Source organism: Carcharodon carcharias, chromosome 2, assembly GCF_017639515.1.
Source record: "Carcharodon carcharias isolate sCarCar2 chromosome 2, sCarCar2.pri, whole genome shotgun sequence".
NCBI lineage: Eukaryota > Metazoa > Chordata > Chondrichthyes > Lamniformes > Lamnidae > Carcharodon > Carcharodon carcharias.
The window spans coordinates 183376990-183398011 of record NC_054468.1 but is presented as its reverse complement, the minus strand read 5'-3'; the positions used below and the strand labels follow the sequence as shown (position 1 = coordinate 183398011).

The 21022-nt window shown below is 44.7% G+C and overlaps 1 protein-coding gene across 3 annotated transcripts in view; it reads left to right on the top strand.

Annotated features, from left to right (window-relative positions):
* Positions 1-21022, top strand: part of nek2 (NIMA-related kinase 2) — a 50486-nt gene that overhangs the window by 15691 nt on the left and 13773 nt on the right. Inside the window, exons 1-4 of one of the 3 annotated variants that reach the window (XM_041213769.1) lie at positions 2369-2591; positions 6583-6800; positions 11204-11444; positions 11841-11923. In XM_041213769.1, coding sequence (XP_041069703.1) covers positions 2496-2591; positions 6583-6800; positions 11204-11444; positions 11841-11923 — 638 coding nt within the window. In that variant the 5' untranslated portion in view covers positions 2369-2495. Of the gene's footprint in view, positions 1-2368; positions 2592-5990; positions 6080-6582; positions 6801-11203; positions 11445-11840; positions 11924-21022 lie in introns of those variants that run through there. The other 2 variants (XM_041213770.1, XM_041213771.1) reach the window with 2 other exon arrangements.

The following is a 21022-nucleotide window of genomic DNA, read 5'->3' as shown; positions in this document are numbered from 1 at the left end:
CCTTCACCCCACCCCCACTAGGGCTATCTGTACCTTGCTCGTCCTACTTTCTACCCTTAATTAGCACATTCCTTTAGATAATATCACCAAATTCAACCCCTCTTTGTCCTTTTGTCTGTGACATCTTTGGTTATCTCCACCTATCACTGGCCCTCTATCCAGCTCTTCTCCTCCACCCCCCCACCTTAAACCAGCTTATATTTCACCTTTCTTCTATTTTTACCTAGTTCTGTTGAAGGGTCATTCGGACTTGAAACGTTAACTGTGCTCCTATCCGCAGATGCTGCCAGACCTGCTGAGTTTTTCCAGGTATTTTTTTGTTTATAGCTAGTGGAGTGCTGCAGGGAAAAGGGCTGGGGCTCAACTATTTACAATTTATATTAATGACTTGGATGAAGGGAGCAACTGTATTGTAGCCAAATTGGCTGATGAAACAAATATAGGTAGGAAAATGAGCCGTGAGAAGGATATAAAAAATCTGCAAAGGGATAGAGAAAGGTTGTTGAGTGGGCAAAGATTTGGCAGATGGAGTATAATGTGGGAAAATGCAAAGTTGTCCATTTTACAGCAAGAATAGAAAAGCATAATATTATTTAAATGGAGAGAGACTGTAGAATGCTGCAGTGGAAAGGGTGTCCTTGTACATGAATTACAAAAAGTTAATATGCAGGTACATCAAGTAATTAAGAAGGCAACTGGAATGTTGGCCTTTATTGCAAGGGGGAATTGTTAGAATTTGCCTGAGTCCTATAGTTAATCATGCCTTGATGTGTTATTAGAATTTGAATTTGTGTTAACATCAGTTATTGGCCAGAACAATGGGAGTAGAAACTATAAGAGACAGTTGGCTACATCCCATGTCAGGTGTGAATAACGGGTATTGGCCAGAACAGTAGAAATACCCAAGCTGTATCACTTAACTATTTGAGATTGTCTAGGTCATCTTGTTCCTTTTGTAATACTAACTGCTTAACAGTTAAACCATCAAGACTGCTATTATGTAAAGTCTAGAGGTTGGGTGAGAAGGAAGTTGCTTTAATATACATTCTGGGTATCACAAAGAAAGGGTTTACTAAATATCAGAGAACAGCTCCTCTAAGGTCAGAACTCGCAGGACAGTTTCTAACATTTCCTAACAGGTATGGAGTATAAAAGTAAGGAATAAAAGCAAAATACTGCGGATGCTGGAGATCTGAAATAAAAACAGAAAGTGCTGGAAAAACTCAATAGTTCTGTCTGCATTTGTGAAGAGAGAAACAGAGTTAACATTGAGTGCAACATGACTTTTCTTCAGAACTGAAGAGAGGTAAAGATGTGGTGGGTTTTATGCTGTTAAAAAGGGGGAAGGGTCAGGTGGATAGTCAGAGGGTGGGGGAGATTAAATGACAAAGATGGCATGGAACGCAAGGCAAAGAGAGCAGTAATGGTAGTAAAAATCAAGTCAATCCTCATTTCATGTTTTGGTCTGCTTTAGATTGAGTAAAATGAGCCTATATTCACTAGACATGAAAAATGATTAAGAAAAGATCTTAATGAAACTTATTAGAGCACTTGATAGGGTGAAGTCTGGAACTAGGGGTCTCAAAGTCTTTGGATATGGGATCAGTCATTTAAAAGTGACGGTGATAAAATCTATTCACTGAGAGGGACATGAATCTGGAATTCTCAAAGAGTCATATTGGACTTGAAATGTTAACTCTATGTTTCTCTCTTCACAGATGCTGCCAGACATGCTGAGTTCTTCCAGCACTTTCTGTTTTTATCATACATTTAATCACAGTTGGCAACCCTAGACACTAAAACAATCAAAGGATTTGGGGATGGAGCGAGAAATTGGACTGATTTAGAAGTTCAGCTATGAATCTGAATGGTGGAGTAGGCTTGAGGAGCCCCATGGCATATTCCTGATGTTCTCATGTCTCGACACAAAATAAATAATATTGGGAGTAGTGACCCCTAGTTTTACCTTTTTATTTGTGTTATGGTTGAAGTTTATTTTTAGCATTTTAAATCATTCATTTAGTGAAATTCTAATTCCATTTAATGAGATCCTCAAAGAAACATTATTTTAGAAATTGGATCATCTTGTCTCCAACAACAAACTAACGTGTACTTGACTTTCAACAATGCCTGAATAAATTGTAACTAAAACACGACCCGAAATCCTAGACAACGAAAATCCAGCTCGAACGCTAATCGCGTTTAAATTTCGCGCGCTGCTCCCGCGCCGCCAGCCGCTGCCAAGGCAATTATTTTGTTATGGTCATGAGCCAATCAAAGGTCGAGACGCCGACCAATCGGAATGGAGTTAAGGAGGGGGGCGGGGAGGTTTGAAAGTTTGGCGAGTGGCTCGCGCCTTCCGGTCCGTAAGGCTCACGACTCGGGCACAGGCTGGTTGGTAACATACACACAGAGACAGCGGCCGAGCCCGCAGCGTCGCCTTCAACTCAAACCGGGGCTATTGACGTCGGTGGCCATTCGCCGCGTAAAGAAAAATGCCGTCTCGCCTGGAGGATTATGAACTGCTGGAGAGTATCGGCTCCGGTTCTTACGGCAGGTGCCAGAAGATCAGACGGAAGTCGGACGGGAAGGTGAGCGAGGCTTTGCTGCTCTCTAACTGAGCAATTAAACGGCAGTTTCTCCACCACGCTAATGGATGCAGAGAGAGATGTTTTAGTGGGATGTCATGAGAAACTTTTAAAACACTCGCTGGGGTAGTTTCAGCTCATCGGGAGAGACAAAGCCTCCGCTAGCTCTAATCCCCACCAAATACTGGAGGTCTCATCACATGACTGTGACACCCCCCACCGCCGCCGCCACATTCCCTGGCCAATTGGAAAGCTTCTTCATTACCCTTTTTGAATGTGTTGGTCAAAATAACCCAATTTCTTCACCAACCAATAGCTCCAGTCAAAGTCAAAAATGATTCAGAAGGGTGATACCAGACTGAGTCGTAAACTGAGCATCTTTTTTTTCATATGACCCGATAGATATTTTAAGATAATGAAAGGGTTTGATAGGGTAAATGTAGAGAAACTCCCACTTGTAGGGGAGACCACATCTTGGGGCCATAGATTTAAGATAGTCACTAATAAATCCAGTGAAGAATTGAGAAGCTTCTTTATCTAGAGAGCAAGTTAGAATGTGGAACAAAAACAGAATTACCTGGAAAAACTCAGCAGGTCTGGCAGCATCGGTGGAGAAGAAAAGAGTTGACGTTTCGAGTCCTCATAACCCTTCAACAGAACTAGGTGAATCCAAGGAAGGGGTGAAATATAAGCTGGTTTAAGGTGTGTGTGTGTGTGTAAGGGGGGGGGGGGGTAGAGAAGTGGAGAGGGGTGGTGTGGTTGTAGGGACAATCAAGCAGTAATAGAAGCAGATCATCAAAAGATGTCACTGACAAAAGAACACATAGGTGTTGAAGTTGGTGATATATATCTAAACGAATGTGCTAATTAAGAATGGATGGTAGGGCACTCAAGGTATAGCTCTAGTGGGGGTGGGGGGAGCAGAGGAACTGGAGGAACAACACCTCATCTTCCGACTAGGCACTTTACAGCCTTCTCAGTTAGAATGTGGAACTTGCTTCCACTAGGAATTGGAAGTTTGAGAGCTCAGCCAGGAAAGGTTTGGAGTAATTAAATCTGAAGATGTAGCCAACGTGATGAGGTAGAGATAAAAGCAAAAAACTGCAGATGCTGGAAATCCAAAACAAAAACAAAAAGACCTGGAAAAACTCAGCAGGTCTGACGGCATCTGTGGAGAGGAACACAGTTAATGTTTCAAGTCCGTATGATTCTTCAACAGAACTAAGGAAAAATAGAAAAGAGATAAAATATAAGCTGGTTTAAGGGGGGTGGGGGTGGGGGGGGGGGGGGGGGGGGGGGGGGGGGCAGGTAGAGCTGGATAGAGGGCCAGTGATAGGTGGAGATAACCAAAAGATGTCATAGACAAAAGGACAAAGAGGTGTTGAAGGTGGTGATATTATCTAAGGAATGTGATAATAGGTGACATTAAGGGTAGAAAGCAGGACTAGCAAGGTACAGATAGCCCTAGTGGGGCTGAGGTGGGGGAAGGGATCGAAATAGGCTAAAAGGTAGAGATAAAACAATGGATGGAAATACATTTAAAAATAATGGAAATAGGTGGAAACATACCCGATATATGTGGAACATTCCTTGTTCCAGTCCTACTCCGGCCCCCTCCCACAACTCCTTCTCCGATATATCGATGATTGCTTTGGTTCTGCTTCATGCTCTCGTCTGGACCTGGAAAAATTTATTAATTTTGCTTCCAATTTCCACTCTATCATTTTTACATGGTACATCTTTGACACTTCCCTTCCTAGACATCTCTGTCTCAATTTCTGGTGATAGACTGTCCACCAATCTTCATTACAAGCTTACTGACTTCCACAGCTACCTTGACTACAGCTCCTCACACCCTGCTTTCCTGTAAGGGCTCCATGCCATTCTCTCAGTTCCTTCGCCTCTGTCGCATCTGTTCTGATGATGCCACTTTCAAAAACAGTTCCTCTGACATGTCTTCATTCTTCCTTAACCGAGGTTTTCCACCCACGGTGGTTGACAAGGCACTTGACCATGTCTGACCCATTTCCCACGCATCCGCTCTCACACCTTCCTCTCCCTCCCAGAACCGTGATAAGAGTCCCCCTTGTCCTCACTATCACCTCACCAGCCTCCGCATTCAAAGGATCATCCTCTGCCATTTCGGTCAACTCCAGCATGGTGCCACCACCAAACACATCTTCCCTTCATCCCCCCCGATGGCATTCCGCAGGGATTGTTCCCCCTGGGACACCCTGGTCCACTCCTCCATCACCCCCTACACCTCAACCCCCTCCCACAGCACCTTCCCATGCAACCGCGGAAGGTGCAACACCTACCCCTTTACTTACCCTCTCCTCACCATCCAAGGGCACATACACTCCTTTCAAGTGAAGCAGCATTTCACTTGCACTTCCTTCAACTTAGTCTACTGCATTCTTTGCTCCCAATGCGGTTTCCTCTACATTGGAGAGACCAAAACACAGACTGGGTGACTGCTTTGTGGAACACCTTCGGTCTGTCTGCAGGCATGACCCAGATCTCCCTGTCGCTTGCCATTTCAACACTCCAACCTGCTCTTATGCCCACATGTCCGTTTTTGGCCTGCTGCATTGTTCCAGTGAAGCTCAACGCAAACTGGAGGAACAGCACCTCATCTTCCAACTAGGCACTTTACAGCCTTCCGGACTGAATATTGAGTTCAACAATTTTAGATCATGAACTCTCTCCTCCATCCCCATTCCCTTTCTGATCCCTTTTTTCCCAATAATTTATATAGATTTTTCTTTTCCCACCTGTTTCCATTATTTTTAAATGTATTTCCATCCATTGTTTTATCTTTTAGCATATTTCGATCCCTTCCCCCCACCCCACCCCCCACTAGAGCTATCTGTACCTTGCTCGTCCTGCTTTCTACCCTTAATGTCACCTATTATCACATTCCTTAGATAATATCATCACCTTCAACACCTCTTTGTCCTTTTGTCTATGACATCTTTTGGTTATCTCCCCCAACACTGGCCCTCTATCCAACTCTACTTGTCCCACCCCCCCAGTTAAACCAGTTTATATTTCACCTCTTTTCTATTTTTCCTTAGTTCTGTTGAAGAGTCATACGGTCTTGAAACGTTAACTGTGTTCCTCTCCACAGATGTTGTCAGACCTGCTGAGTTTTTCTAGGTATTTTTGTTTTTGATGAGGTAGAGAAGTGGATATTATGCTGGCATATAATGGACATGTTATTTTGGGTTGCAGTAGGTATCTTGGTTAACATGTCAGGATATACTATGTAACTACCATTGACTCATGATTGGTTTAATTGTCACGGATAGTCATTTGACAAAATTTTGATTAATTACTAAAAAATCAGAAATTCTATGATGTATGCCTGTTATTAGCTTCCAAGTATTATTTGTTCCTGCTCAAAGGAAAGCGTGAGATTCATTACCTCTCACTTCAGAGGATAAGAGGGAGGGAAATCCTTCACTTTCCCTAAAGTTGTCTACTGGAAGGTAAGTGAGTTGCTTTGAATCACTTCAGTGCCATTGCTAATTTCTAAAGCCTGGTTTTTACTTAGCGTTTTTCACTGAATGGCAGAATGAATTTGCACACCTAAAATACTATGTGCCTTGCAGAATAATTTTTGTTTTGCAAAGAATATAACTAGTGTGGATCCAAATAGCTTTGACCTTTCATGATAATCGAAGAATGAGATATAGATGTCACAAGTAGGATTGCATCCAACATATACCTTATGTGATGCTGATGTGCAAGTTGTCAAGCCGAAAGAATCCTGTGCTAAATTTCAAAAATTAAACTGTTCAAGTTTATATTTAATGATGAGGCCTTATAAATATGCAATTCAACATACCGCAAAATTTACTGAATAATCTGATTATAAACATAATCCTCAAATTTCAACTTTAAAAAAGAAATGTACTAACCCATCTTTGCAACCCAAAACTACTGTCATTTGCCTGAAATGGATATTCATTACATGAACTAACTTTTGCAGGTCCTGGTCTGGAAGGAGATGGACTATGGATCCATGTCTGAGGCAGAGAAACAGATGCTTGTCTCGGAGGTGAACTTGCTTCGTGAACTTAAACACCCAAACATTGTTCGGTATTATGACCGCATTATTGACCGAACAAATGCAACATTGTACATAGTAATGGAGTTCTGTGAAGGAGGAGATTTGGCCAGTCTGATTAACAAGTGTATACGAGAAAGGTAAAATGTGTTTTAATGTGTTACGTGATACAGGCATTCATGCAATATTGTATCGTATGACCTGAGTTTTTTAATTTTCATTGGATATGAACATAAGTTATCCATAGTTCTTTTTTAGAAGGATGCATCATGTCACAACTGTATGACTTCTCAGTGTAATTTTTTCTTAAACTTACTTGACTTCTATTCCAATGAGATTTTGTCAATGAATACAATCCAGGAGAAAGGGAGAGCACTTCACTTGTAGCTCTGTTAATTTTATTGTACTAGGATTGTTGCTTGGAGAAAAAAAAATGTTTCAAACATTTCTGTGTTTGGGTGGAAGGCTACAAATCAAGAGACTCTTGAAGGCTTCCTCTCCCAATTTCTAAAGGACTGTATAAATAATATGAAAAACGTTTTATTAGTAAGCAGCAATAGAAACTACTATCCATTACAATTAAGGAGAAAACAAAACTTAGTATACAAAGTCCTCAGGATATCGTACTATATGATATGCTTAGCCCCAGGCAGACAGTAAATTGCTGATATGTGATGCCCCTTTAAGACCCAAGTTTGATAACTTATGTGCCAAGCAACAAGTTGTGTTTTGCACTCACTGTCTGTTGTTTGCACTTGATTCAAGAAACTCACAAGATATTGTAGTTTTATGTGCAACTATTAGTCCAACGTCCATATGAACTCATCCAAAACTCCACTGTCCAGATCCTAACTCTCAAGAGTCTGGTTCACCCATCGCACCTGTGCCCGCTGACCTACATTGGCTCCCAGTTAAGCAATACTTGACTTTAAAATTGTCATTCTTGTTTTCAAATCCATCCATGGGTTGCTTCCCTATCTCTAACCACTTTCAGTCTTACTACCCTCAGAAATATCCACATTCTTTCAATTCTGGCCTCGTGCACATCTCTAATTTTAATTAACTATTGTTGACCATGCCTTCAGTTGCCAAGGCCCTAAGCTTTGGAATTTTCTCCCATAGCTTATTGCAAAAAATAAAAGCTCATGGTATAGGGGGTAACATATTGGCATGAATAGAAGATTGGCTGGCTAACTGGAAGCAGAGAGTAGGCATAAATGGGTCTTTTTCAGATTAGCAAGATGTGACAAGTGGTGTGCTATAGGGATCAGTGTTGGGACCTCAACTGTTTACAATTTGGACTCGGGTGAAAAGATTGAAGGGATGGTTGCTAAATTGGCTAATGACACAAAGATAGGTAGGAAAGTAAGTTGTGAAGAGGACGTAAGGAGGCTACAAAAATATATAGTTAGGTTAAGTAAGTGGGAAAAGATCTGGCAAATGGAGTATAATGTGGGAAAACGTGAAATTGTCAATTTTGACAGGAAGACTAAAAGAGAAGCAAATTATCTAAATGGTGAGAGGGTGCAGAGAGATCTGGGTGTCCTAGTGCATGAAGCACAAAAGGCTAGTATGCAATTACAGCAGGTAGTTAGGAAAGCTAATAGAATGTTATCATTTATTGTGAGGGGAATTGAATACAAAAGTAGGGAGGTTATGCTTCAGTTGTACAGGGCACTAGTGAGACCACATTTCGAGCACTGTGTACTGTATTGTTATCTTTTTTAAGGAAGGATGTAAATGTGTTGGAAACAGTTCAGAGAAGGTTTACCAGACTAATACCTGGAACGGGTGGATTGTTTTATGAGGAAATTTTGGACAGACTAGGCTTGTATCCGCTGGAATTTAGAAGAGTAAGAGGCGACTTGATTGAAACATATAAAATCCTGAGGTGACTTGACAGGATGGATGTAGAGAGGATGTTTCCTCTTGTGGAAAAATGTAGAACTAGGTGTCACTGTTTAAAATAAGGGGTCACCCATTTAAAACCGAGATGTGGCAAAATATTTTCACTCAGAGGGTTGAGAGTCTTTGGAACTCTCTTCCTGAAAAGGTGTTGGAAGCACAGTCTTTGAATACTTTTAAGACGGAGGTGAATAGATTCTTGGTAAGCAAGGGGGTGTTAGGTTTCGGGGGTAGGTGAGATGCAGATTTCAGGTTACTGTCAGATCAACCATGATCTTATTAAATGTCAAAGCAGGCTTGAGGGGCTGAATGGCCTACCCCTGCACCTTGTTAGCATGTTCGTGTGTAAACCTCTTTGCCTTTTTTCCCTCCTTTTAAGACACACCATAAAACCTTGGTCGTCTGCTCTGATATCCCCTTATGTGGCCCAATGTAGAATTTTGTTTGATAACACTCCTGTGAAATGCCTTGGGACATTTGACTACTTTAAAAGATGCTATATAAATACAAGCTGTTGTGAAATTATGTAATATTATGACACTTATTCTATTACAAGCCACAAGTAATTGCGTACTCATGATTTGGAACATATTAGCTGGGTCCTATTCTCCCAAAGTGACAGCTAACTAATCCCTCTCTTACCTTTTTCACTGCTAGTCATTAAGCAGCTGTGGACATCGCCTCTTTCATCACGATTGTAGATAGGATTCACTTTTTTTTTGTCCAATATGTTCCATTGTCCTTCTGCTTCGAGTTTCTTAATCTTTCTGTTCTGCCAGGTATGCTCAAAAGCATGTTTGCATGAGACGTTTTGTCAGCAAAGTTCTGTAAAGCTTCTTGAATGGCTGCATGTTAATTCAGACTAACTTCCCTCGCCCATGTTTTATGTATCAGCCATATTGCCATTGTTTAATGTTGAAACCTATGAAGACACATTTAATTTCCAACTTTGATCCAGAAAGTAATTTTCGTAATTCAAGGTTTTAGGTTGAACTTTTCTTTAAACTCGGGAGTTTGCGTTTGTATATTGCTGCTTCTGACGTTTTCCTTGTGCGACTAGTGTATTGCTTTCAGGTCAAATTTAGGCTATGCATATGTAGGTTAACCAGTCTCCTCCTGTTGTAGCCATATTTCTACTGTTTCCATCTCCAAAAATACATCAGGAAAATGCCACTGGGCAGCTGACTTTTGGGAGGGGAAATGCATGGATTTTTAACTAGAGAGAATTGCTAAAGTTTCAGCTTTCCAGAGAAACTTGAGAAAGAGGCCTTGGGCTCAGGATTGCGACTGGTCTTGTTGCATAATGTTAGCAACCAGTATAGTGTGCTCTTCATTATTTAAAGAGATTATTTCAAAGGTTGTGGTATGGAACTTAGGTTGGATGGCATTTTGTAATATGTCAATAAAAAAAGTTTCCATTTCTACTTGAATGCACTCCAGGGGTTTTCTTTTCATGGCAAAAGCAGCATTTGAGTTATTGAAACGCCAGTAACAGTTCAATTTCACCCCCTTTCCAAAACATTTCAACTAAATATATGTGGACGTACTTCGTGGCGAAACAGATTCTACTTGTAAGTTGTTTCAAACTCAAGCAGGATAGTTTGTAATTTGATTTTTTAATCCCCATCAGTAAGGAAATAACAACTGTTTCAAAATGCCAAGCCAAGCCTCAAAGATGCTGAGTGTGCCAGAGCCTCCTGTTCCATTAATTATGATCAGTGTTTTAATTCTTTTTGTTGCATTGTCCACATTGATGTTCAGTTAATTACAGTCTATTTTTCTACGATCCCCCCCATCAAAAGAACAGATTTTTTTCAAAAATAACAAAATATTTTTAAATTTAAATTACTCAATTGTATGTCCATAATACTAATTCTAACCCAAACCTTTATAGAATAATAATGTGCTTGAATAAACTGATACTTTTAAAATTATCTTTCCAAAGATGTCTCAGTTCTTGTGCTAAAGAAAGTATATTCAAGCTGAAAATAACTTTAACCTTTGTTTCAAACTTATGAATGTGAAGTTTCTTTCTCCCTTAATTAAATGCTCTCCATTGGTCAATGTTAAAAACTACTGGAAATGTATGAATGTTGGTTGGGGGTAGCATTTGACTTAGCTGCTTGGCCTCTACATTCAAATAGTCTACTAACATTTGGTGCCAAATATCACACATGATTCATCGTCAAAAGCAAAGAAAGAAATCACTCAGACTAGGCAGTACTTGTGAAAACTACCATTTCAGGTAGACTCAGTTAGCCTTTGCAATTTTACTTCTTATTTATGAATAAAAATAGACAGTTTGGTGAGGTATCAAAGAGTCCCTGTGGACTTGTACCCCAGCAGAATAAATATCATCAGGCAGATACTGGCACAATAATATAAAATAAGAAATGATTCTAATATCTCTGCTTCCAAAATGCTAAATAATGATGATGACAGCACCTAATATGCTGCAGCAGGTAATAATAAAGATAACCCCTATACAGTATATTGTTGCTGTGTTGTTTGTGTGTTTTGTTTAAACTGAACTGTAGAAATGTTATGAATTTGTTAATTAGGTTATGTTTCTTGCTGAATATTTTGAGGAGTATTGTTTCTTTTTCAAAATTTAAAAAAAAATCTATTTGTCTTTCAGGCGGTATTTAGAAGAAGATTTTGCCCTGCGTGTTCTTGCTCAATTAGCTTTGGCCTTACGAGAATGTCACAGACGCAGTGAAAGTGGGCGCACAGTGCTACACAGAGATCTCAAGCCTGCTAATGTCTTTCTTGATGTACAGCATAATGTCAAACTAGGTGATTTTGGTTTGGCTAGGATTTTGCAACATGACACTAGTTTTGCCAAAACTTTTGTTGGCACTCCATATTACATGTCTCCAGTGAGTATATATTTTTTGCTTGTAATATATGGGAATATGTGCAATAATCAGTGTTAGTAATCCTGAAATGATGGTGTTCCTTTTTTGCGTACCTAATTTAACCAATAATTTCCGAATTTAATGGATGACATAATGATTTGTTACTTAACCAAGAAAAGTTAAATTTCCCCCTTTTCAATAGGAAAGGTTTCTTGAATATAGTGCCTATTTAAGGGTTATTAATTATTCAATCACATTTAGATCTAATTGTTAAATATTACATTATTTTTCATTACTTTGATACTTTAATGCAAGTTAGATAACCCAAATAACTAGAGTGGGTAAATTAAGGATGACAATTATTGGGTTACTGGCTATATAAATTTATATTATCCATTTGTATGTTTTGATTTGCAGGAACAAATTAATCACATGTCTTACAATGAGAAGTCTGACATATGGTCCTTGGGATGTCTGTTGTATGAACTTTGTGCACTTTCGTAAGTACCATACTAAGGTTATTCTAACCACAGTATCTTCTGTTTTGATTGAGAGCTTGTGTTTTAATTGTTTTATTTTGCTTCGTGGTTTATTTTTGCCATTTGTCTCTAATTTTTGTTATAAATGGATAACTTGCTTAAGAATAATTTGTTGTGTACAGACTGATTCTCTGAAACTTTCCAAATCAGGGGGCGGGGGAGAAACCCATTTTTGTTTTCTTGTTGAGTCTTTGAAATTCTGGAATTACATCTCTAAGATGGGGAGTGGTTGGGTTCCACTCTGCAAAACATACAGCTCTACCTAGGTGTTGGACGAAGAAACAAATTGATTTAAGATGTCTAAGTAGGAAGCTTTCCTGCTTAAATAGATGGAAAATGTGTTTCCTGTTGTTTCTGCAGAGATGGATAGGCTTTGATAGTTGATAGACATGAATATGTTGCATAAAGCTGGATTGTTCAAACGCAAGGAGGAAAGATCAAAATCATCCTTGGATATTTACTAACAAATTGGGGTGGGGAGAGAGAAGACAGTGGTATATGTCACAATATGGCTTTGCAGAACAATTTTCAGACACAATGGGTGGAATTTTCCAAGAATTGCACTAAGTGCTAGCGGGTGGGTAAAATGGAGTTCTGTCCGCTGAGGAAAATGGGTTTTCATGCCGTATCTTCCTGAGTCTGCCTTGTTATTTATGCATTCCCAGGAAGCATGCCATTTCCATGGCGGGTTGGCTCTCATTCGCCAGTTTGCCATCACCCTGCTGCTGCATCATGACAGCTGCCATCTTTAAAAAGCAGCTGCCAGCAAAGAGCTTATCGCCACCAGCTCACCACCGCTGCCTGGGAGACATGGCCAACAAAGGCAAGAAGTGCAAGAGTGCAGCCCTCCCCCGCTTCAACAATGGGTCACTTGAGCGACAGCTGGATGCCGTGGAGGCCCGCCAGGATGTGCTCTTTCCTGCTCTGGCTGCAGGATGGGTAGCAATATCATCAATCTGGCTTGGGGAGGCGGTGGCAGTGGTGGTCAGGGCAAACGCCCTGCAGAGCAGGACAGGCACCCAGTGCTGCAAAAGGGTGAATGATCTCCTCCAGGGTAAATCACTCTTTTTTTCATCATTCCCAACTCTCTCACACTCAAACCCATCACGCATCCACAGGGCCCTCACTCACTGCCAGTGCAAGGGACATCACCATTCAATCTTTCTCACACACCGTCATTGTCCTCATCCCATCCATGGGACCACTCGCCACCCGCACAGGCCAGGCATACTTATCACCTGGCCCCGCAGGCATCCTAATACACTCTTCCCACCTCTATCCATGCAGGACAAATTGGCTCACAGCAGGAGTGAAAGGTTGCAGATAGGTGGAGGGATGCCGGAAATCTGACAGAAGTTGAAAACAGAGCCATCCAGCTGGCCGATGATGACTAGGACTGGTCCAGTGCTGACGGTGAGCTCAGCGCTGCTCTACGAAATGAGGATCCAGCAGTGCAACATCCATCAGACAACCATGCTGTGAGAGATGTGTCCTGTTTCACAGACCACTGCCATGCACTAATTATCTCCCCTTGCTTTCGCAGGCACAGCTGACAGAGTCCATGACACGGGGCCTCTAATCAAGCTCTGAAGAGATCCCTGAAGAGGAATCTGAAGTCACCCTCCCTGAAGTCTCGTCACAGTGCTCACCCACACCCTCCACCAGCGCAGAGAGACACACCTCGGTGGGATGGATCTTTCAGATGACGAGCTCCTGGAGTCAGACATATCATAGTTGCTGGAGCTGCAAAGGCAAGCTAGGGAACAACAGGAAGGGATGTCCGTTGCACTCCTCAGATTGCAAGGCACGATGGAGGAGTCTGTCCATCTTCAGGCTGACGCGATAGCGCTGGAATTGCAATGCACCGAGGTCGCCATGGAGACGTTGGTCCAGGATGTCACTCCTGCACTGCTGCGTGGGCTTAATTCCATTGCTGATGACATAGTTGGCCTCCAACAGTGTGTACGCAAGAGGGGTGCTGGGCAGCTTGATTTCACTCCAGCTACCCCTTCCGCTCACGGAGTCAGCCAGGGGCCCTCGGGTACCCATAGGGAGGAGGATCAGCATGTACACGCTCTGGGAGCCATCCATCCTGTTGACTCTGGGAGTGGCCGGCCCATCCGAATCCTATCTTTCTGTGACCTTCGCTGATCCAGCTTCACAGGCCGAAGACTGTGCCACTGCCACACAGCAGGACCCAGTAAGCAGGCCAGGGCCCTCAAAGTCTTGGCCCTCCAGAGGACACCTGCCAAAGTCATCACAGACAGGGTGTAGGAATCAGCAGGCTGACTCCACCTTTGCTGTGGATATCCAGGGAGCACCAAGACAAGGTTAGGAAAGTTAGGTAAAAATAGTTGCACAGCCTGGACATGGGTGTTGATCACTTGTTATTCACTATTGTCAATAAACTCCTAAGAATGTCACCCTGCCTGTGGCTCCTTATTCTGAGGAGCAGTGTTCTTGTCACTCAAATGTGAAACCTTTCTGCACCAGACAAAAGGCAAGTCTCTCAGTCCAGGGCCTCTTCCCTGTGCTCTGTGCAGCCTTCAGACCAGTGATGGTCTAACCTCACACTCCCTGGAAACTTTACTGATTGCTGCACCTTGGTGGTGCTGGTCATTGCTGCCAGAATATAGTGGGCAGGCGCCACAGAGTTCTCTCATTATCTGTGTGCTCTCAGCACCTTTTTAAGATGGGACTGGCCCCCATCATGCCATCTGCGACCAGTGATGCTGTGCACCAGCTCCTGAAGGGCTGAGGTGCTGAAGGCACATACAGCATCAGATGTACCTAAAGTTTCATGGCTATGTCACTGAGATGGCCCTGATCATGGAGCGCAAGCAAGCTGCCCTCGGCCAGACAGGAGTCAGGCATTCTCCGGGCTATGTGAAGATCTATGGAATGCCCTCACTGCATGTTGTCATCATCCTCCTGTGATTGAGCGACTATTAGGGCCTCCACTGCGTCTCCTTCACAGGGTATTCACACAGGGCATCGATGCTGCAATAAGCCAGACTGGAGTCAAACGTTCACAACTGCGATGTGGGGATCTATGGGGACACCTCCCCTGCATGTTGTCATTGTCCTCCTGTGATTGATCGACTATTAGGGCCTCCACCGCATCTCCATCACAGGGTATTGATGCTGCAATAAGCCAGACTGGAGTCAAACGTTCACAACTGCGATGTGGGGATCTATGGGGACACCTCCACTGCATGTTGTCATTATCCTCCTGTGATTGATCGACTATTAGGGCCTCCACCGCATCTCCATCACAGGGTATTGATGCTGCAATAAGCCAGACTGGAGTCAAACGTTCACGTCTGCGATGTGGGGATCTGTGGGACACCTCACAGCATGTCATCATCATCATCCTCCACAAATCTGGCAGCAATGAGGGCCTCCCGAGTGCGCCTGCCTTGTCTAGCTAGTGCGAGAGCCTCATCCCCTTGGCACCACTGAGGACCCCCCTCACCCTCATCCCCGTTGGGGTCGTCCTCATAGGCGGAGACGTGCAGCTCCTCCATCTCCTCCTCAGCCAGCTCCTCTCCCCGTTGAAGCATCAGGGTGTAAAGGGTGCAGCAGACAACAACGATCCGTGACACCCTCTATGGACTGTATTGCAGGGCTCCACCAGACTTGTCCAGACACCGGAACCACATCTTCCGCATCCCCATAGTCTGCTCCACCATGTTGCTAGCTGCTGCATGAGCCTCATTATAGTGTCACTCTGCTGCAGTCTGAGGCCACTGCATGGGTGTCATCATCCACAGCCTCTGCGGTTAGCCCTTGTCCCCAAGGAGCCAATCCTGCAGCTTCTGTGGACCCTGGAAGGCTGCAGGGATCTTTGTGCGACTCAGGATGTAGGTGCCGTCATACTTCCTGGAAACTGTGCGCATACCTGCAGGATGCGTTTCTGGTGATCGCATATCAGCTGCACGTTCAGTGAATGGAAGCCTTTGCAGTTGATGAAGTCCACTGAGTGTAGTGATGGAGACCTGAGTGCCACATGACTGCAGTCAATTTCACCCTGCACCTGTGGGAATCCTGAGATGAGGGTGAATCCAATGGCCCTTGCATCCTGGCTGTCCCAGCACAAAGTTGTGTTCCATGGAGAAGATGGCATCCGTGACCTCTCAGATACATTTGTGGGTGGCGGATTGTGAAACCCCACAGAGGTCACCTGTGGAGCCCTGAAAAGAGCCACTGGCATAGAAATTGAGTGCTGCTGTCACTTCCACAGCCACTGGCAGTAAATGCCCTCCATGTCCACTTGGCGCCAGGTCCTGCAGTAAGTGGCAGATGTGAGCCACCAGGTCCCTTGACATGCGCAGTCATCAGCGACCCTGGTTCTCAGTCATCTGCAGGAATGGCAGGCGGTGTCTGTAGACCCTCGGTGTCGATAGGTGCCGACCAGCCATGGCTCGCTGTCGCTCCTGGGCAGTGTGTGCAGCAGTTCCTGCTGCCCTTTCTTCATGAGGTTGCTGCTCCTGCCTTTGTGCTGCCAGGTGCCTCAGTCGCTCTCTCCTCCGTCTTCTACAGTCTCTGTGGGTCATCAGGCATACGGCTAGGTCACCAGGATCCATAATCCTGATATGGTCCTTCTGCAGCATGAAAGAGAGAGACGTGGTTATCATAGCTGTACTTAGCACCTTTCCTTGCCCTGTGTGACCCCCCTTAATGCTTCCCGGAGAGTGCTGGTCCCCCCTTGGATGGCCAGAGAAGAGTCTGCTGCATGGCTGCCTTGTCAACCTGCGACATGGTAGATACTGGTCCAAACCAGGATGCTGAGATTGCAAGGGGCTGTGAGTGCCTCCAGCAGTGACTGCTACATGGTTAGCGTTGGTGAGGAGATTGTACAATGTGTGCAGTCCAACTGCTCCGCAGTCCAATAAAGTGGTGGAGGACTCAATGTCTGTGCTGGTGGGGGTGGTGGGTGGGGTAAGATATGGAGCACTTTGTGGCTCTTTGGTGCCTCAGCGTTGCTTGCATGGGTGGGTAGGCTAGGAGCCTGACCCTAATTATATCACTGTGGCTGCACGTGAACTGTTTAGTTGCAGAGGCATGGTCAGTTTATACAGGTGTCCCTAATGTGTGGCCGCTCCCCTCGCTTATCCTGCCCCTCCACCTCAGTTGCCTGTGCGCAGGATACAATGCCAGGGCAGCACTTGACCCCCCCACCCCAGCAGTTGCCTCTGAGGCTGGCCACCACTTGCCCCCGGACAGCATCCCCCACCCCCCTGAGGCCGGTAAACCACAGGTGAGCTGTAGAGAACGCTGCTGCTCACTCCCTCAGTTCCCCCAAAGTGAAGGCTGCCAAGTGCACATTACCTGTATGCTGTTGTAAAACACGTCGGCGTGCTTTCCCACCGAAGTGGATGGATGATACAGCAGTGTTCCAAGAGTCTGGCAGTGTGGCCTTTTAATTATATGCTTATATATTACAATTAGCTCCCTGCTGACCAATGGCTGGGAATGTGGCCTGCCCTCGGGCTGAGCAGAAGATCGTGATCCGCCTTCTTGCCGTTTTGAAGTGAGTCACGCCATATTTTCCGTGTACGCCACCTATCACACACCCACTGCCAGTGGGCTTGGAAAATTCTGCCCAATGTATCAGTCTTGGTACTTCAAAAACATTTCAAGCAGTGCTCTCTGCTTTTCCAAAGCTTGTAAATTTTGTGAATGCCTGGGGTTCAATGGTGCTGAAAGAACAAAGAAATTTGTGCACAGCAAAACAGTAAAATGACTGGATAATTTGTTATATTTCCAGCTGCAGCCTTTTATGTCTTGGAAAATTACAGAAAATTAATGAGTTATCTTCTTTATTAACAATGGAGCATAGGAAATAGGAGCAGGAATAGGCTATTCAGCCCTCGAGCCTGCTGTGCCATTCAGTTAGATCATGGCTAACCTTCTACCTCAAAACCATTATCCCCATATCTTTGATACCTTCAATAACTAGAAATCTATCCATCTCTGTCTTGAACATACTCAAGCCTCCACAGCCCTCTAGGGTAGAGAATTCCAAAGATTCATTACCCTCTGAGTGAAGAAATTCCTCTTCATCTCAGTCCTAAATGGCCTACCTCTTATTCTGAGTCTCTGGGTGGGATTTTCCACACCCACCTGCCACCGTGATCTTTCGGTCCCACTGCATGTCAATGGACTTCTGGCTGGAGTGCTGCCTCGCCCGCAGCGGGTCCTGCCCATGACAGGGCTGGAAAATCCTGGAAGCTGTCCCCTGGTCATGAATATTAGACGCCCCCCCGCACCCCCCCCCCCCCCCCCCCCCCCCCCCCACCCTCGGCCAGTGGAAGCAGCCTTCCTACACCTACCCTGTTGAGCCTTGGAAGAATTTTGTATGTCCAAACCAGGCTTATCCAACCTTTTTGCTTGGCAGTGGTGGGGGTCACATTTCCATTTTCTCTTCACTCAATGGGCTGATGTGCAAATATAAGGAAGATGAGGTTTGGCACAACATTAAACCTGAATTTCAAAATAAAGTTCAGGCATAAACAAAAGAAGCAACTTACTGAGCAAAAATAAAGCAATGTCAAAACAATAAATAGATAATTAAAGAGTAATTAATAAAGATCACCATTAGAGTGTGAGGGGATAGAGCCTGTTTGTCTGGCTCACTCCCAATCCCTCGATGCTCACTCTCACTCGCCCACCATGTGAGTGGGTGTGATTGTGTGTCAGTGTGGGGGTGAGGGTGTGTGGGAATCCTGCATGTGAGCCAGACGCGTACACACTTCCCACAAGCACTCACTCCCCCCACCCAAAGACATGTGTGCGCTCACTAGTTTGCCACACACACCTGCCGCTTGTGGTCTTTGCCCCCCGGCGTGCACTCTCTCTCTTCGCCCCCCCCCCCCCCCCAAGCCTGCACGCGCGAGCTCTCTTCCTCCCCCCCAGCCCGCACGCGCGAGCTCTCTTTTTCCCCCCCCCACCCAGCCCGTGCGCGCGAGCTCTCTTCCTCCCCCCCCTGCAGCCCGCGCGCGTGAGCTCTCTTCCTCCCCCCACAACCTGCGCGCGCGAGCTCTCTTCCTCCCCCCCCCCTCAGCCTGCATGCGCGAGATCTCTTCCTCCCCCCCCAGCCTGCGCACGCGAGCTCTCTTCCTCCCCCCCCTCAGTCTGCACGCGCGAGCTCTCTTCCTCCCCCCAGCCTGCGCGCGCAAGCTCTCTTCCTCCCCCCCCAGCCTGCACGCGCAAGCTCTCTTCCTCCCCCCCAGCCTGCGTGCGCGAGCTCTCTTCCCCCCCCCAGCCTGCGCACGCGAGATCTCTTCCTCCCCCCCCCAGCCCGTGCGCGCAAGCTCTCTTCCTCCCCCCCCAGCCCGTGCGCGCGAGCTCTCTTCCTTCCCCCCTCCCAGCCTGCACGCGCGAGCTCTCTTCCTCACCCCCAGCCTGCGCACGCGAGCTCTCTTCCTCCCCCCCCCAGCCTGCGCGCGCGAGCTCTCTTCCTCCCCCCCCCAGCCTGCGCGCGCGAGCTCTCTTCCTCCCCCCCCAGCCTGCGCGCGCGAGCTCTCTTCCTCCCCCCCCAGCCTGCGCGCGCGAGCTCTCTTACTCCCCCCCCCAGCCTGCGCGCGCGAGCTCTCTTCCTCCCCCCCCAGCCCCCAGCCCCCGTGCGCGTGATCTCTCTTCCTCTCCCCCCCCCCCCCCCCAGCCCGCGCGCACGAGCTCTCTTCCTGCCCCTCTCCCCTGCCCCCGTCTGCCCTTTAAGACAGAGATAAGGAGAAATGTTTTCTCTCAGTGAGTGTTTGGCACTCTTCTTCAAAAGGCGGTGGAAGCAGAGTCTCTGAACAATTTAAGGTAGAGGTAGATAGATTCCTGATAAGTAAAGGGATGAAAGGTTATTGGGGGTAGGTGGAAAGGTGAAGTTGAGGTTGGGAATGTGGAGTTGAGGTTGCAATCAGATCAGCCATGATCTTATTGAATGGCGGAGCAGGGTCGAGTGGTTTACTCCTCCTAATCCAGATGTTCATATGTATATATATTCCTCTCAGATATGCATAGAAATATCATTTCAAAATTTTATTAAGTCATCAAAAATGAGTGCCAATTTTAAAGTGTTTTGAAGTATTTTAATCTAATTGAGCTAAGACAAGTAAAATTTTCGGAAATAATTTCTAAGCATCTGTTCTTTAAAAAAAATGATTGAGTTTCCATTGTTTACACTGATGATAATAGTGCAATTCTGGTGGAATTGACCAAACCAGCACAGAAGATTTGGGAATTTTAAACATTAGTGAGTACATTCAAAACTATTTGTGTTAGTGTGTTCTGCAATCTTCTATGCTAAATCAGGCTCCGCCCATAAAATTGGTCACATCTCCAAGTCAAAATTGTTAGTTTCCACTGACAGCGCTGGTTCGGGAAGGTTCTCAAATTATGCTACTTTTCTTAGACAGATGTGCTTTAGCAGACATGGTTTGAAAGTTCTTCCATATCAAAAGATATAATTTATGAAGAAACTGACTAGAGCACACCAGTGAAATTATAAAATGTTTCGGTATAGATTTTTAATGACATTTTTCATATTTTTAAATTGGGTTATTCACTGGTGGAGCATAGCCTACCCTTTTATAAAATGCTTATTTTTGATGACAACTCGTTTCCAACTGTAGTAATAAAACTTCACCAGACTATCAATCTTAAACACATCACGGAATACTTATGATGGAAAGAAATAAAGAATAATTACGTTCCATCACCCTGTCTGTTATGCCCATTCAAAAATTATTTTACGTTTGTTATTCAAATTAATTTTAACAGAAACTTAGACTCTCACCTAATCAGTACATTTTTGTGCAATCTTCTGGCTATGCTCTATGCTATTGTGTATCACAACTGTTGAATTATATGATTACATTGTGCAATTGGTGCAAAATGGAGATGTTAATGTGTGGGATAATGACACCTAGTGGTCATATTTGAGTACTGAAGACATACAACATGGTTAGGGGTAAAGTTCAAAATTTATGTGTAGCATTTCTTTAGCTTGAGTTTATGAGTAAATAATTTTGGAACTAGAAAACCTTGACATAGCTAGAATCACGC